Source organism: Molothrus aeneus, chromosome 1 (assembly GCF_037042795.1).
Source record: "Molothrus aeneus isolate 106 chromosome 1, BPBGC_Maene_1.0, whole genome shotgun sequence".
Lineage (NCBI taxonomy): Eukaryota > Metazoa > Chordata > Aves > Passeriformes > Icteridae > Molothrus > Molothrus aeneus.
Window position 1 is genome coordinate 37,102,424 of NC_089646.1, and position 14,737 is coordinate 37,117,160.

Genomic DNA, 14,737 nt, shown 5'->3' on the forward strand with positions numbered 1-14,737 from the left:
TCTCTTCAATAACAACTGCTAATTTGTTTCTAGCTTTATCAGAGGTTTTTGTGAAATTTTGTTGTTTTGTGAACATTGTGAACCATATTCACACGATCCTTGGAGGTGAAAATTATGATTCTGCTTTTATAGACAGGAAAGTAGAAAACAAATTTTATAGTCTTATTAATTTTGAGATCTGATAGTCTATTCACCATTTTTTTGGTTTAACAACAGAGCTACCTTTAGATCTTAATTTTCTGATTTGTAGAGAACAAGAGACATCATTTTCTCTCATTGTAAATCAAATGGACACACAAAACCTGGGTCTGTGAATGTATGAAGAGCTTACCAACCGTACAAAACACAAATCAGTATTGTATAAATCATTCACCAACTTAGTTGAGCAATATGTATAATGGAATTAAACCTTATCCATGATTACCTATATATTTCAAAAGAAAACAAAAGCATAAATTGCAGCCTAATAGGATGGTGATACCAGTATAATCAGAACCTTGTGCATCTACCACAGTGCTTTTTCAGTACTTTAGTGAATGGCATGACTCTGAACATCAGGTTTGCATCCTTTAACACCAGTACTAAAAAGAAACGAGGCTTTTGCCAAAAGGTTTCATGGGTGTCTGCCAGGAGCAGAGGAAAAGTAAGCTTTAAATCTTTAACTTCATTCAAAGCACCAGAACGTATGGATTCTCCTGTTTGCTTGCAACTTCATCCAGTTTTAAGGAACTCAGTCTCCTCCTGAGCCAGAGGTGTTGACTTTGCATTTAAACTTCAACCCAAACTGTCCCTTGTTTGTCAGAGTTTTAATTATGCAGCTCTATTCTTGAAAAGTTCTCTTGTTTTATGCACAACAAAAGGAAGGGGCCAGCATTTCTTGAAGTGCAACAATCATTTATCAGGATAATGTTCCTAACATGCACTACTTCAGACTAAATTAGCCTGTTCATTGCAGATGAACAGCAGGTTGCCATTCTTTGCCATTTTCTAGTATTTTCAGGACTTTTTATCATTTCTTTGTTTTCCACTGGATGCCAGGGTTAACAAACAAATAAGTGGGTGGCAGTTTCAAGCACAAAAGTAAGCTGCAGGCAGTCCTTGTTAATTTGATTTTCACTATCTGCTTTCATTTGCATAATTGTAGCAGGTAAGTTGAGGTCATATGGTTATGCCAGGGAAGCAACTCCTGACTTCTTGCTTCATGAGGTAATTCATGATAATCTGGAATATTAATAACAAGATTTGGCAAAAGTTCTGTTGGTTAAATCATAAATGAAGAAAAGTTATGAACAAAACTGCTACAACATACTGCTCCTTACTTATATTTTGTGCAAAACTCTGCCCATGCCCACATTTCTGGGTAACAGGCAATAATATAGATTACACCATGCCTCACAATGTAATCTGTTATGTTGAGTGCCTAAGTAGCTGTGGATAAGTAGGGGGAAATGTAATGCTGAGATTTTATTTTTATTCTATTGAGTAATTTGAAGTGGCAAACCTTATTTTCTTAGACAGTCCTTCTAGTCCAACCTCTAAGCTCCTGAGTAAACTTCATTTGCAATCTCTGGATGGTAATGGCATCCTGAAGAGTAGCAGCAGTGCTATCAGTACTTAATTTCTCAGCTTAGGTACTGTTTATCTGTAACTCTTATTTTCATATATTTTTACACATTTATCCTTTTGAATTCAGCAAAATGCTCCGCAGTGAAAAAAGAAAGGAATATGGGGAGGGGGCTAATTATGTAAACTGGATATAGACTTATACACAAAAAATCAAAGTTAGATTCCAACTCCTGCTTACCTGTCCTCGCCAGCAAAAATAAGTATTTTATTCCAGATATTCCAGATATTAGAAATTGATACAGCAAAATTGAAAGCTGGTTTCTTAAAACAAGATAAAAATCACCTGGGTTTTTATTTTAATTTTCCTTAAACATATATATATATATATACACACACATATATATATAATATATGTCTGTCACTATTCAGATTACCTTTACTTTCCATTTAAAGCTTAAAAATAATTTTCCAAATAATTTTCCAAATAATTTTTGACTGCAAACTTTCAGCTCCTCCTTTTACCTCCCTTTTACATATGCTGAGCTCTTGTCTGCTTTTCTTAACTATTTTTTCTTTGCTTACCAAAATTTCAGCCTGTTAAATTTGTCTGCTCTGAGCAATTTTAAGAGTTTACCATGTTTTTTAGTAAGCTCTCTGAAATACCACTTTGTATTAAGGAGGATTACTCTTATAAGTAAAAGTCTCTATAATTTGATAAATACAAGTGCAAAATAGGTTTCGCACTTCAATTTCTCATCTTTTGTAGTTTGAGCCTTTTTATGTGCATTATTTTTGTAATATATTTTATTAGCTCTACTTCAAAGGCATTTGGGTGGTTGCTTTGTGATACACAGAACACAAACACAAAATTTTTAGGAGCTTAATTGTTACTAGTTGTTCATAGTATGTAGCCATTTCCACAAGCAATTTATAACAGTGTGGCATGATTGTGAGTACTTGTGAAAAACAGCAAACTTCCTCTTTCCTGAAGTTCTCAGAGATGAAGAGGTTTTCAGCAGCATTTGGTATCCTTCCCTCTTGTACGTCAGCAGAATTTCCCTGTTGGTAAAGCTTTCACTGCCATTGCTATCACATCCCTCTGGCTAGTGGTGAATTTCAACAGCTAATCTGTGTTCACCCCTATCAACATGGAATATGCCATGTAACTCCTCTGGCACCTAACCATCCTTTCTGAGCTGTGTGTTTGCATAACTGTTTGGCATTCTTTGTCCAAGTTAAGTCCTAAGGCTTTATTAAACATTTTTTGTCTCATGATTAAGAAGTTTCCAGGAGCTCTCAATAAAGCTCTAAACTTACTGAAGCTGTTATGTCATACAGCCCTCAAAACACTATGATTACAGCTCAGACTTGGTGTGGCCATTTATGGCCTTGCAGACTTATAAGGCAACAACTTGACTCCCCTTGTACCTTTTTGCCTTTTGTGATGACCAAAATTGAAAAATACATTTATATGTTTAAATGTATATGTGGGTTTGCTTCTCCTGACTGCCTGTACTAGGACTAAGAATGCATTCCTTTCTCTTTCGTGGCATTCCTACTTAAATGGTGTTTGGTCAGGCCATAGAAAAAAGTGCAAACTGAAACACAATTGCAGCACCACAGGCTACAACATAGGCAAGCCTTTTGTCAGGTTTCAAAGCTTTGGATTTATCTTAACAACCTCTTTTGCTGAGCACTTTAGCAGAAGTGAAAACCTGATCATGCTTTCAGAGTTTTCCAGGTATTGAAATAGGATTTTCTTTATTTCACTAGTGAGTACGTGTACCATCAAACCCAATTAGCCAGAGAGGCCAAATGGAAAATTATAAATAGAAATTAATTTTGTGACTCTGCTTATATTGAACTGGAAGATATGAGAATAATAATGAAAATTAAAAATTGCTGGTATTAAAAATTGTATACTTTAAGGACAAGGCTGACATGAATTTGAAGATTATCAGGTAGAAAGAAACTGATAGTACTTTGAGATCTTGAAGATTTCAAAGTACTGTACAGGCAGTCTCTCAGTTCATGTGCTACTTCTGAAAACTGATCTGGCAGCTCTATATCAACTAGTTCGTGAAAGGCTGCTAGTACAAGGGCAAATAGACAGATTCATGATCTCAGCAAAATACTGCTGCATTCTCCAGAGCCAAGGTGAGGTTACCATGGGTAGGCTTTATATTGTGCTAGACACCCTGTGTATCAGCATTTTCTGAGGTTCTGGGGGGTTTTTGTGTTTTTTATCTGTTGTAAATAAAGACCATTTTTTCTCTTTTGTAACCTCTCTATGCTGCTTATACTAAAAAGTGGGAATCAAAGTCTTCTAAACATGTGGAGAAAGAGAGAATCATAAATAAACAGGAATAGCAAAAAATACTAATAGCAGTACTGTAAAATAGCAAGAACCCAACAGGCTTCCTCTGCACAGTGACTTGGTAGATTAGGGAGTGTACTCCCACTTCTTTTCTCTAGGGTCTTTTAATCCTGAAAGAACATGGGGAAGTTTTTCCATTGCTGCTACAGTAAGTGAAATGACTGTACTATGGAGAGTTGACTGGCAGCATTTAAAGAGCCATGGTACCAGTCTGAGCAGGTTACACATCTGAATGTGGAATGCCACTTCTTTCTTACTATTGTTCCATATTTATTTATCGGAATTTACACAATAGACCTTCTGGGCTAGGATATGTATTAATTCTCTCTTTGGCTGGCAGAAAAAAAATATTTCAGGAATTTTTCAGGGAAGAATGTTGAAAGAATGTTATAGGATGTACTAACAATCGCAGAAAAATGCCTATTCCTTAAATGAAATAGCCTAACCATGCAAATAATGTCTGGGGCCACACAACTGGTGGAGAATTATCCATGTCCCAGTCTCACTCTCCAGTAAGCATCTCCAGAAGCATTTGCTATCTATCAAGGGTGTTTCTTGTAGCAAAGTAAGAGCCTGTGCTTTACCCTGCGATATTGTTACTCATAAAGCAGGCTCCCTGTGAGCTGAGATGCCGGCGATCCTTCTCAGGTGCTGGAGCCGAAATGTGTCTGAGGCTGCCGGGGGCGGAGGAGGCTCCGTAATCCCCGGGGGCCGCCGGTCCCTGCGCTGCCCCGCCCCACCCGGCTCCGCTACAGGTGGATAAAGGTAGCTCTTCCCCAGCTCCCGGCTCTCCTCCAGCCCGGTCCTTCCTCACGGCGGCTCTCCCCAGGCGCCCCCCTCCCCCTCGCCTTGGGAGGGGTGCGGGGAGGGGGCGCGGGCGCTGCCGGCCGGGGGCGCGGCCCCGCACCTGTGCGCGGTCCCGGGGCGGGAGCGCCGTGCGGGGCCGGGGCTGACGAGCGGGGGGCTCCCGGCGCCGGAGGCGGCGCGGCGGCATCCCCATCCTCCTTCTCCTCCTTATCCCTCCGCCTCCTCCCTCCCTACCTTCCCCCGGGCGCCCTCTGCACTTTCTTCTCGAGCCATCCTCGGAGACAAACTTTGATGGGGAACCTCGCACCGCGCTGGAAAAATGCCGGTTATGAAGGGATTATTGGCACCCCAGAACACCTTCCTCGACACCATCGCCACCCGGTTTGACGGCACACGTGAGTGCGGGCTGGGGCTCCGGACTGCCGGAGAGGGGGATGCACGGGGGGCATTGCGCGCCCGGTGGGAGCTTCCTCTTCCCTCCGCCCCCCGGGAGTTCCCTGGTGCCAGAAGCCGGCAATGAGGAAGGCGAGGCGAGGGAGCTCCCAACCTCTCTCTCCTGCCTGGCTTCTCCACAGCTTTGCAGGCGAGGAGGGCGCCAGGTCCCCTCCGCCTTCCATGCCCTGCGCGGGGTCTCGGAGGGGCTGAAGCCCGGCTCCCTGAGGGAAAGTTGCGCGCTGCACTGGGGCTTCCCCGCGCCCCGGGCAGCCGAGAGACCGCCCGGGAAAGGCACGCTCAGAGCCTGGGCAGGGCTTTGCTAGGAGGGTTGAGTTATTTTGTTAAGTACCCCCAGCCTTGAGGGGGTTCGAAATGTCCCCAAAAGCTGAATTTCTGTGAGTCGAGCTCGGCAGTGGCAGCAGCTGTTGCAGGGCGTTGTGGAGACAGGCGGGCGGGCGGGCGGGGACCGAAGGCCCCCGGGCGGCCGTGGCAGCGGTGGCGGCCCGGCTGCAGGACCACGGACAGGTCCCGGCCCGGGCGGGGCCCGGCCCGGCTCGGCTCCGCTCCTCCCGCGCCTGGCGGCTCCCCCGGCCGGGCGCTGCCTTCGCCGGCACGGCTGGCGTGCTCCCACTCCGGCCCTGCGGGGGGACCCGCCTGTATCCTGACTTTTGTTTCTTCTTTAACGGGGCTCGCGCATAATAAAAGGAGAGGGAGATAGCGGATTTGGGCGAAAATTGACTGCCTTCCCTTTAATTCCCTTTTAAGAAATCTAGACATCAACAGTGGAGAATAAACAAACTCAGATTTGAGTTGCTGTTAGCTGTTTCTTGACTGAAAACATTGCTATCTAATTGGTTTGGTATCTTCTTGATTATTGGCATTCCCTCTATGGTTCAATTACTGTGTGATTAAGACAGCTGAAGTGTGATTACTGAATCAGCAAGTTGTAAAACGTCAAGAAAATGATGCAGTCACAGAGATCAATTGCAGAGAAGCACAGAACTGCATTATAATTGCTCTGCTAGTCTGAGGATACACAGATAATTATGATCCAGGGTTGTGTGTAACTGATACTTCACTATAAAGCAATCTCTTGTAAGACAACTTAGATGTACCTTTAAATTCCTTTGACTACAGAGCTCAAAGTCTTTTCCCCCCATCCTCCAACCCTTTATTTCTACAAAGTGTATGGGTATTATTTACTGCATATTGGAGCATGTGGCTCTTATTAGAGTTTTATTGCTGATACTGCCATTTGCCAGAAAAGCAATCCTTCCCCTCTTTGTGCTCAGGACCCTCCCCCTTCACAATGGTTTCCTTTCAAAGGATGGAGCACATAGCCTGTGAGCTGTACACACAAACACTTCACATATTCTATACTGTTCTTCAAAGATTCAATTTAGCAAGCAACATTAATGATGACATCCAGGTCTCTATTTAATAAAAACACCAGAAAAATGTCTAATTCCCATCTTCTCAGTGACACCAACAGGCGAGTGTGGTAGAAAGCTCTTTTCTTAGCTGGATTCTACACCCATATTGAGCTCCTTTTTAAGACAATAATTTTGGTGACTTTCATAAAGTGAAGGACTGACCTTTTCTTAAACAAAAAACAGACCCCAGCATCTTACATTGAAATTTAATGCTAACAACTCATCTGCATTTTTCCTGGGATATAATTGAAAAAGAATGTAATTAGGTGTTTAAGTTCACCAGAGAGTACAGCACATTATCTATTTATTAGAGTCATTGAAATATTTTTTTTTAGTTAGCTTTCCAGAATCTGGTTTAAATATTAAACAGGTGTGTTCTAGAAGTTGTCATTGCATGATTATTGGCATGTGAAATATTCCAGGGCGTTCACACAGAAAGATGTTCTATGTACTATGTGGTTTTACACCTCGAAAAACTTTGCAGGAAGATACTACTCTATGGAAAACTGCTGGCATGTCTCTTAAAATACAGAATAATGTAACATCTCCTTTAGAGCGTTAAAGTGATGAATCAGCTTCATGTCATCTGAAACAAAGTTTCAGAAATAGAAATTATTTCAGTTCAGAAACAGCTCACCTGCTTTGTTGCTTTAGAAGTGCCAAATTAAAATAAAAAATTAATTCATCTTTAACTGGCCAAAAGAAATTCAAATAAAAAAGCACAATTTTTCAAAACATGTGTACATATCTGACAATCAAGTAGAAAAATTAAAACCAATTTATTTTTCATTTAAATTACCTGTGTGGCTGGTATTCCTGAGCTTGCTCAGGTGGCTAAAGCTAGAAGTAGTACCCATGGCTAATCCTTGTAGGAATCAGTCCCATGCCTTACTAGTTTTATGGATGATACAGTCTGTGGAAAGAGTAGGATTGATACATGACACTGAACCTGAGGTTATGTTTCACAAACTTTGACCTCCCACATGCTGATATTTAAATGTTAAAATACTGTCTCATGTCCAATGTCCTTTTCTTCTTTTTTTTTTTTTTTTTTTTGCTGTTGTTCTAATACAGTCTGTAGTTAACAGACCTCTTTTCAGTTTAAGCCTCTGGGAAGGATATATTATGTTGTCATCAGTGATAGACTAATCCACCAATGCATCTTTAATCCAGAAGAGGGATAATTCTAATTCCGGGCAAAAGTGCAAGAAGGGATTCCAGATAATATTAGAAAATATGCTTTGGTTTGCACGGAATTTTCAAAATTTCATTGACAGATCTTTTTCAACTATACTACTGCAGTGACTTATGTCTAAAAATTTCACTATGAAATACTGCATATCTCAAAAAAATGTATAAAACAAGTTCTTGGCAGGTGCTACGCTGCTCAGAATTCTCCCAGTAGATTTTTTTTTCAGTATGTTACACATCAGTTGTCTTTACATATAAAACCAATAATATGTGCTAAAGAAAGCAATTAGATAAATTTTGGGGTTACTATTAGCTGTGCAGGAGATTGCAGAAATCTGCAAATTTCCCATTACCTGTGTTGCGCACGCGGATGAGCAGCATTAAAGGTTTGCTTCTCTGGATTTCCATGGCAGAGCTCTTGGCTCTGCCTCTGTGCTGTTATACAGACACCTTCTTCCAACTCAAAAATATCTTTTGTGGTCCTGACACCTTAATTTAAGTTAATGGTTTCTCACAATGTTTTCCTCTCTGTCCAAAATGTAAACACTAAGTCATCCAAAGACTTTTTGCCCCCTCTGTTAACAATGTGTTTATTGCCTATGTGGAAAACAAACATAAGCATTTCAAATGAGTGGTGTGGGGTTTAGGGGTTTTTGTTGGTTTAGTTTTGTTTTGCTTTTGATATTTTCAAGACAAAATAACATTTTAAAGTGTGAAAATATAAACCTATAATTAATCCCACCACGAAATATTATGAAACTGAATGTCTGAAGTGAGTTATTACACTTCAAGCTTTTGAATGGAAAATTTGCATATTGTTGCTCCTTAACCCTATTTAGATTAGACAAAGCATTCAGAAATAGTTGCATGTTAGGAAATTATGTTCTATTGTTTCCATATATATCTATCTATATATATACACACATACATAAATATTCTTCATGCACTATTTATTTATTTTAATAGATTAAATACATACCAAAGTGGTGGTTTCTGGAAATTTGTGAGACTTTCTCAGGGAATAAAGTTAACAGAGATTCAGCAAATAGCCTTATTAATTTGTATTTAAAAAAGAACAACAATTTTGTGTACGGTTATACTATGAAATGACAGCTGAAGTTCTATAATTATCTCCTGTCTGTCATATGTGATCAGATTCCAAATTAAGTGTGTACTTCACATTCTTATTGACAATTTTACACTATCCAACCTGAAGATCAGGCTGAGTAAACTTCTTCTTGCTCGGTGTCAATGGTGATAATTTGTTAATTCTCTATTTGCTGAAGAACTTCTACATTCAAATATATTTTCCAATTAAAGTCGTGCTCAAGTACTAACAAAAGGATCTTTGCACCTAAACAGCAATTTTCATAACTGTTTGGTTTTTTTTCCTTCCTGAAAAATGGAATCAGTTTTCTGATTGTTTTAGTTACCCTTGAGGTATGATTGAAAAGCATCTGACGAGAACCTACAGATTTAAGCACACCAAATGTGATGTCAGCACACTTCTGCTGGCACTGTGGGTAGAACCAGGTTGTCTCTTTTGCATCATTGTCAGAGTAGTTGAAAGCCTTTGTATGCAGTGATCTTTCCAGATTGCAGGGTCAGATTCCTCCCCCACTCTTTCCCAGCTACCCCCAGCACTTGCTTTCCTGTCTCACAAACAAACTGGTGATGTCTGCTAAGTTGAACCAGTGAACTAACACTTTCTGCAACTTTGTTGTCAAATTCTCTCTCATTCAGGGTGAATCCTGTCCTCGCTACACCAGTCAATGTGCTGCTTAATAGTATCACAAAAACTTCAAAAGCAGAAAAGTGCTTAAAGTGCTTCTTGGCTGCCTGGGGGTTCTCCCTCAAAAACGGGCTCAAGGAATTGCAGCAGTGTCAGATGTAGGGAAGCAACAACTGAGTTTCCAGGGGGAGGAAGCTTTTCATCAGGCTCCAGGATCAGAATGTTCCACCTGACAAAGACAAAATATGCTCCAATTACACACTGGGAGCAGAGTGGCTGCAAAGCTGCCCAGCAGAAAAGTCCCTTGGGGTGCTGGATGACAGCTGGCTGAACATGAGCCAGCGTGTGCCCAGGTGGCCAAGAAGGCCACTGACATCCTGGCCTGTATTAGGAATTGTGGGGCCAGGAGGACCAGGGCAGTGATCATAGACCATACATGGCACTGGTGAGGCTGTACCTTAAACACAGTGTCCAGTTCTGGGCCCCTCAGTTCAGGAAGGACATTGGGGTGCTGGGGTGGGTATGGAGCAGGACAATGAAGCTGGTGAAGGGTCTGGAGAGAATGTCCTATGAGGAGCAGCTGAGGGAGCTGGGGTTCTTTAGCCAGGAGGAAAGGAGGCTCAGGGAGACCTTATCACTCTCTAAAACTGCCGAAAAGGAGGCTGTAGCCAGAAGGGGATTGGTCTCTTCTCCCAGGCAACAAGTGACAGGATGAGAGGACACAGTCTCAAGCTGTCCTAGGGGAAGCTTAGGTTGCATTTTAGAAAGAAATTTATCACTATCCCTGCATGTGTAAGGAAAGCCTGGATATGGCACTTGGTGTAAACGTGGTGGTGTTCAGTCCTAGGTTGGACTTGATGATCTCAGAGGTATTTTCCAACTGAGTTGATTCTGAGATTCTGTAAAATCCTGTGACCAAGGAAAGGTGACTCAAACTGTGATAAGCACTGATCAAATTCAAAGAGACTTCAAAGCAGTGACAGTGGAAAATCTGGTGGTCTGTCAAACTGTCCTTCTGAAGGAATAAGTGCAGGGAAGCTGGTCAAATTCTTTGTCATAGAGATGGGGTAAGTTGGCCAGAGGGAAATTTCCAAAGATGCTTCTATTCTTGCTCCTATGTTAATGCAGAATTGTTTAGTGCTTTTTTACTCATATCCTTGAATAAGTAAATAGTGTGGTGTTGTGAATTAGTCATTTGTCACTGGAAATATATACAGTCAACACTGGAAAGAATATTGCCTGTTGTCAGCTCAGAGCCTCAAAAAAGCAGACCTTACCTCTCTTGACTTTTCTCTGAAAGATGTGACCAGCACTGCACCTTCCTGTAGCTCCATTACTAAAAAAGGCAAATATGATTTTTAATATAAAACAGGGATTGGATGCTGGAACCTGTTTTGTATAGTTGCTCTTTGCTGGAAGTAGCCAAGCGGCTAGATTAGGCAGCTAACTGGAAGATCTTTTCCTCTTCTTTTGGCACAAGTTTTGGAGGTGTAGAACTTCATAATTTGAGGTCAGTTTATCTGTTTTTCTTCACTTTCAGCAGTTAGAGTAACTTCTGATTCTAGCTTGAGCTAAAATTGGACCTGAAAGATGGAAGGGTTTCAAGGCATCTTAAGACCATGTTTTGCTTAATTTTTCAGTTCTGGTCCCAAGGATCTGATTCAAGAAAACAAAAATGTATTCAGGCATTATTTTTAATGTGCAATCACTTTAAAACCATGAAAAATGGTCATTACTGTATATTTTATTCAGAGTCGATGTTATTGCTAGAAAAAATACTGATATATTCAAATTCCTGGGTGATGTTCTCTTATTTTTTGCTAGACAGAAATAGGGCAGGATAACAATTCTGTAGTTACTCCATTCAGAGGCTATATAATTCAGTAATCAGACTGATCTTAGATTAGTATTATAAATATAAAGTTGGACTAATAGCACACATCATTACTTCAGAAATAAACCCTGTATTTGAATTCAAGGCAAGCATTTGAGATTTAAGAATGAAAACATGCATTAAATAAGGGGTATTTTTTTCCTGAGTAACAAAAGAATATTATCTTCTATATTGTTTTTGGGTAGAAACCTGATTCACAGTTCAGTGATCAAATCAAATCTGTATATTTGAAGTTGCATATATTTGAATGAACATGTACTTTGTGTGAGTGGAAGAAATATTTTAGTGTTTCTAAACCATAGAAGATTATCTGGATTCCCACTGGAGAGTTTCTGTAAATGTCCCTTTATTCCCTTCCCCAGACATATATTACTTTTTTCTCGGTCTACGCATTTCAATGAGTAAATAGATTTATCCTGGAAACAGATTTCTCTTATTGTTATCATTACATTTGTACATTCAACTTCTATTTTATCAATTTTTTATTTTGTTTGTGCAGGTAGCAATTCTATATGCATTCCCAGTTGTTTTTGGATGTAAAAGAAAGGTGCTCAGAGTATTTTTCAGGGCTCTAAAGCGTAGAAATGCAACAAAAACACTGCCTCAAGCACATGTAGGGGTGTAAACAAATAGATGTACATGAATATATTAAAATAAATCAGGCAAGATAGGGGTTTACAGAGCATTCACTGCTCCTAGTACTAGTCTGAGGAAATGAATTTTTGGAAGGAAAACAAGGTACATATATTACACATGCTGTAGCCTGGAAAAGGTTAACAAAGACAGTTGCTACAGCAGTTTTGCATCATCACAAGCAAGCTCATCTTACCTTGTGTTAAAGTGACTAAAAGAAAAAGCAGGTAAGGAATAACCTGCTCACAGAGTAATTTTGTTTCTTGCCCACTCAATCTAAAAATAAATAAATAAGAAATAAGGAAAAAAGAAAGGGTGGCAAGGGAAGGGGGTGGGGGTGGGGGTAGGGGACGCACAGCAAGATAAAGAAACAAACACAACACTCTCAAATCTCAGAGAGGAGAGAAATTTCCTTAACAGCAAAAAAAAAAAAAAAGTCTTCTTTTGGGCTTTATCTTGCCAAGAGCTTCTGGCTCCTTCTGTTTTCTGGGACTGATAGTAGTATTCAAAGACTTTGGAACAGGTGCTGTTCTTAAAATACAAGCGCATTCAACGTTGAACTTGACATTAAATATCGTCTGAGCATCCCTAAAGCTTAATGCTGGCTGTCAATCATTTCAGGGACAGCTGAAGACAATTGTGTTATCGAGAAATATGTTGTCTTCTCTGTTGATCTTTTGAAGAGAAAACAGCTTCCAGTATGCCAGCACTCAATTAGCTTCCTCCTCAGGCCTTACTTCTGATGACTAGGAGTCTAGGATTATTTTGTTTTTTTCTCTTTTTTAAACCTATGGAAATAAAGAAGGATTCATTCTGAGCTGAAAAGACCTGAAATTCATCGTTATAGCTTTTTTTGGTGGCCTTTTCTTTTTGCCTTCCAGCTCACTCAATAGTTAGTTATGATATGTGACTAGGCATCTTATTGCAAAGAAATGAATGAGAGTTCTGAGCTAGTCCTTGTGTTATTTATTTGATGTTTAGAATGAGAAAATTTGCTTTGGAATCAATTAGCTTGATTTTTATTTTTTTTCCCCCTCTAAATGTCAGATAACTCCTGGACAAGTGATGAGTGTGTTTTTGCATAAGTTCTGCCTTTTCTTACATTTTTAGTTAGGAATTTCTCACAATCTAGTTTAGGAATTTACACTGATAGGAAAAACAATAGAGAAACTATATTGTTTTAGAGGAAAATGTTTTTTCTGCAAAAGTAATCTTCTTTATGGAAGATCAAAAGGACTCTTTGGAGAGTAAAAAACCTTCAAAATAATAATCACAGTGTATCATTGACAAGCTGTTTTCTCTACTTTTTTTGTGTGTTTTTTAATGGTTGAAATCAAAATACATGGTATTTTAATCCACATCTTTCTTTTTACTGTATGAATTATGTTTGTGAGATGATAAGACATTCACTGCATTTATTAAACTGGATTGTCTCTTTACTGTGTTAAAAGATCTTGAGGTTTGGAATTTGGACTTAACATTTTATTTTTTTCACTTCCAGAACAGTGGGAAGAAGAATGCACCTCATAAAACACGTAGTTACAGAATTATATGTTAGTGATTTAAATAATTAAAAGTTCAATGTAGAAAAGAATAGGTAATAAATATTAATGAAAGGTCTTGAGCTACGCATTTGCCAAGATTAAGGAAAATTAACAGGATCACTGATTTACAGAGGAATATATATAGCTGTAAGTTGTGTCTGCTTCAGTGCTGTAATAATTGGGTGACAGCATGGGAGGAAAAGGTGAGAGAATAGTGCAGTTATGCACTATATTTTGGGGGCCTTTCAAGGTCTTACTGTATATTAGTCTTTGTGATTTTTAAAGCATGGTTTTAATGGCCCTCTTTGAAGCAGAACTATGACTATGTTATCTTCTTAGTCATGCTCAAGAGTTGCTTCTGCACTGGAAACAGAAACCAGGATGCATTAGAAATCCTGCCTGTCTTTGCTACCTCTTTGCATGTTCACAGGAATAATTGTATTGGTTGTTGGTTTGTTTGGGATTTTTTTTAGTTGATGTGTATGAGATGTTTAGATTCACCAGGAGAGTGACTCTGCTGACATCTGACATGCCTTGCAGAGCATGCACCTGAGAGTGGTTAGAGCAAGGCATGGTCCATGGATCTGTTGCCTGGTCTTCCTGCCTGGAATTAGGCAGGTGATGCTCTTCCATTGTGCTGCACTGAGCACTTTCCCTAAGGAAAGGGGGGGTTGGGAGGCTTGGCCACCCACATCAGTCATGTGAATTCACTGCAGTGCAGTGTGGGACCACAGACACGATTCATCCTTTACACACTTACAGGTTAAAGCATACTTCCATATTTTATTCTGAGAGGGTGGATATTTGCATCCAACTATTTTCAATTCCCTGTAAAATCTTGCTATTTTCCTGTCTGAATCAGCGATTTTTGATTTCTTCAACTTCATTAGCAATTACAGTTAATTATTAATTAACAAATTTTTGTACCTGTAGAGAGTAGCCATAAGTGATGTCTGAATTTTGAAAAAGCAGTCTCTTATCCTTTAAGAACCTTTAAAAACCCAAGATTATAAGCAACCTTAAACACAAAATTGATTATTTTTTAAAAAAGTTTACTTACAGAATGAACTGCAACGGTGATTGAATTTTAGAGGTAAGGGATAGTCCTGGGTGGTAAAGTGTACA

General features: G+C 39.7%; 1 protein-coding gene across 1 annotated transcript in view; it reads left to right on the forward strand.

Moving 5' to 3' along the window:
• Positions 1–5,027: 5,027 nt before the first annotated feature.
• KCNH8 (potassium voltage-gated channel subfamily H member 8) overlaps positions 5,028–14,737 on the forward strand; it is a 176,804-nt gene continuing 167,094 nt past the window's right edge. Inside the window, exon 1 of the mRNA XM_066570002.1 lies at positions 5,028–5,145. Coding sequence (XP_066426099.1) covers positions 5,070–5,145 — 76 coding nt within the window. The 5' untranslated portion in view covers positions 5,028–5,069. The remainder of the gene's footprint in view (positions 5,146–14,737) is intronic.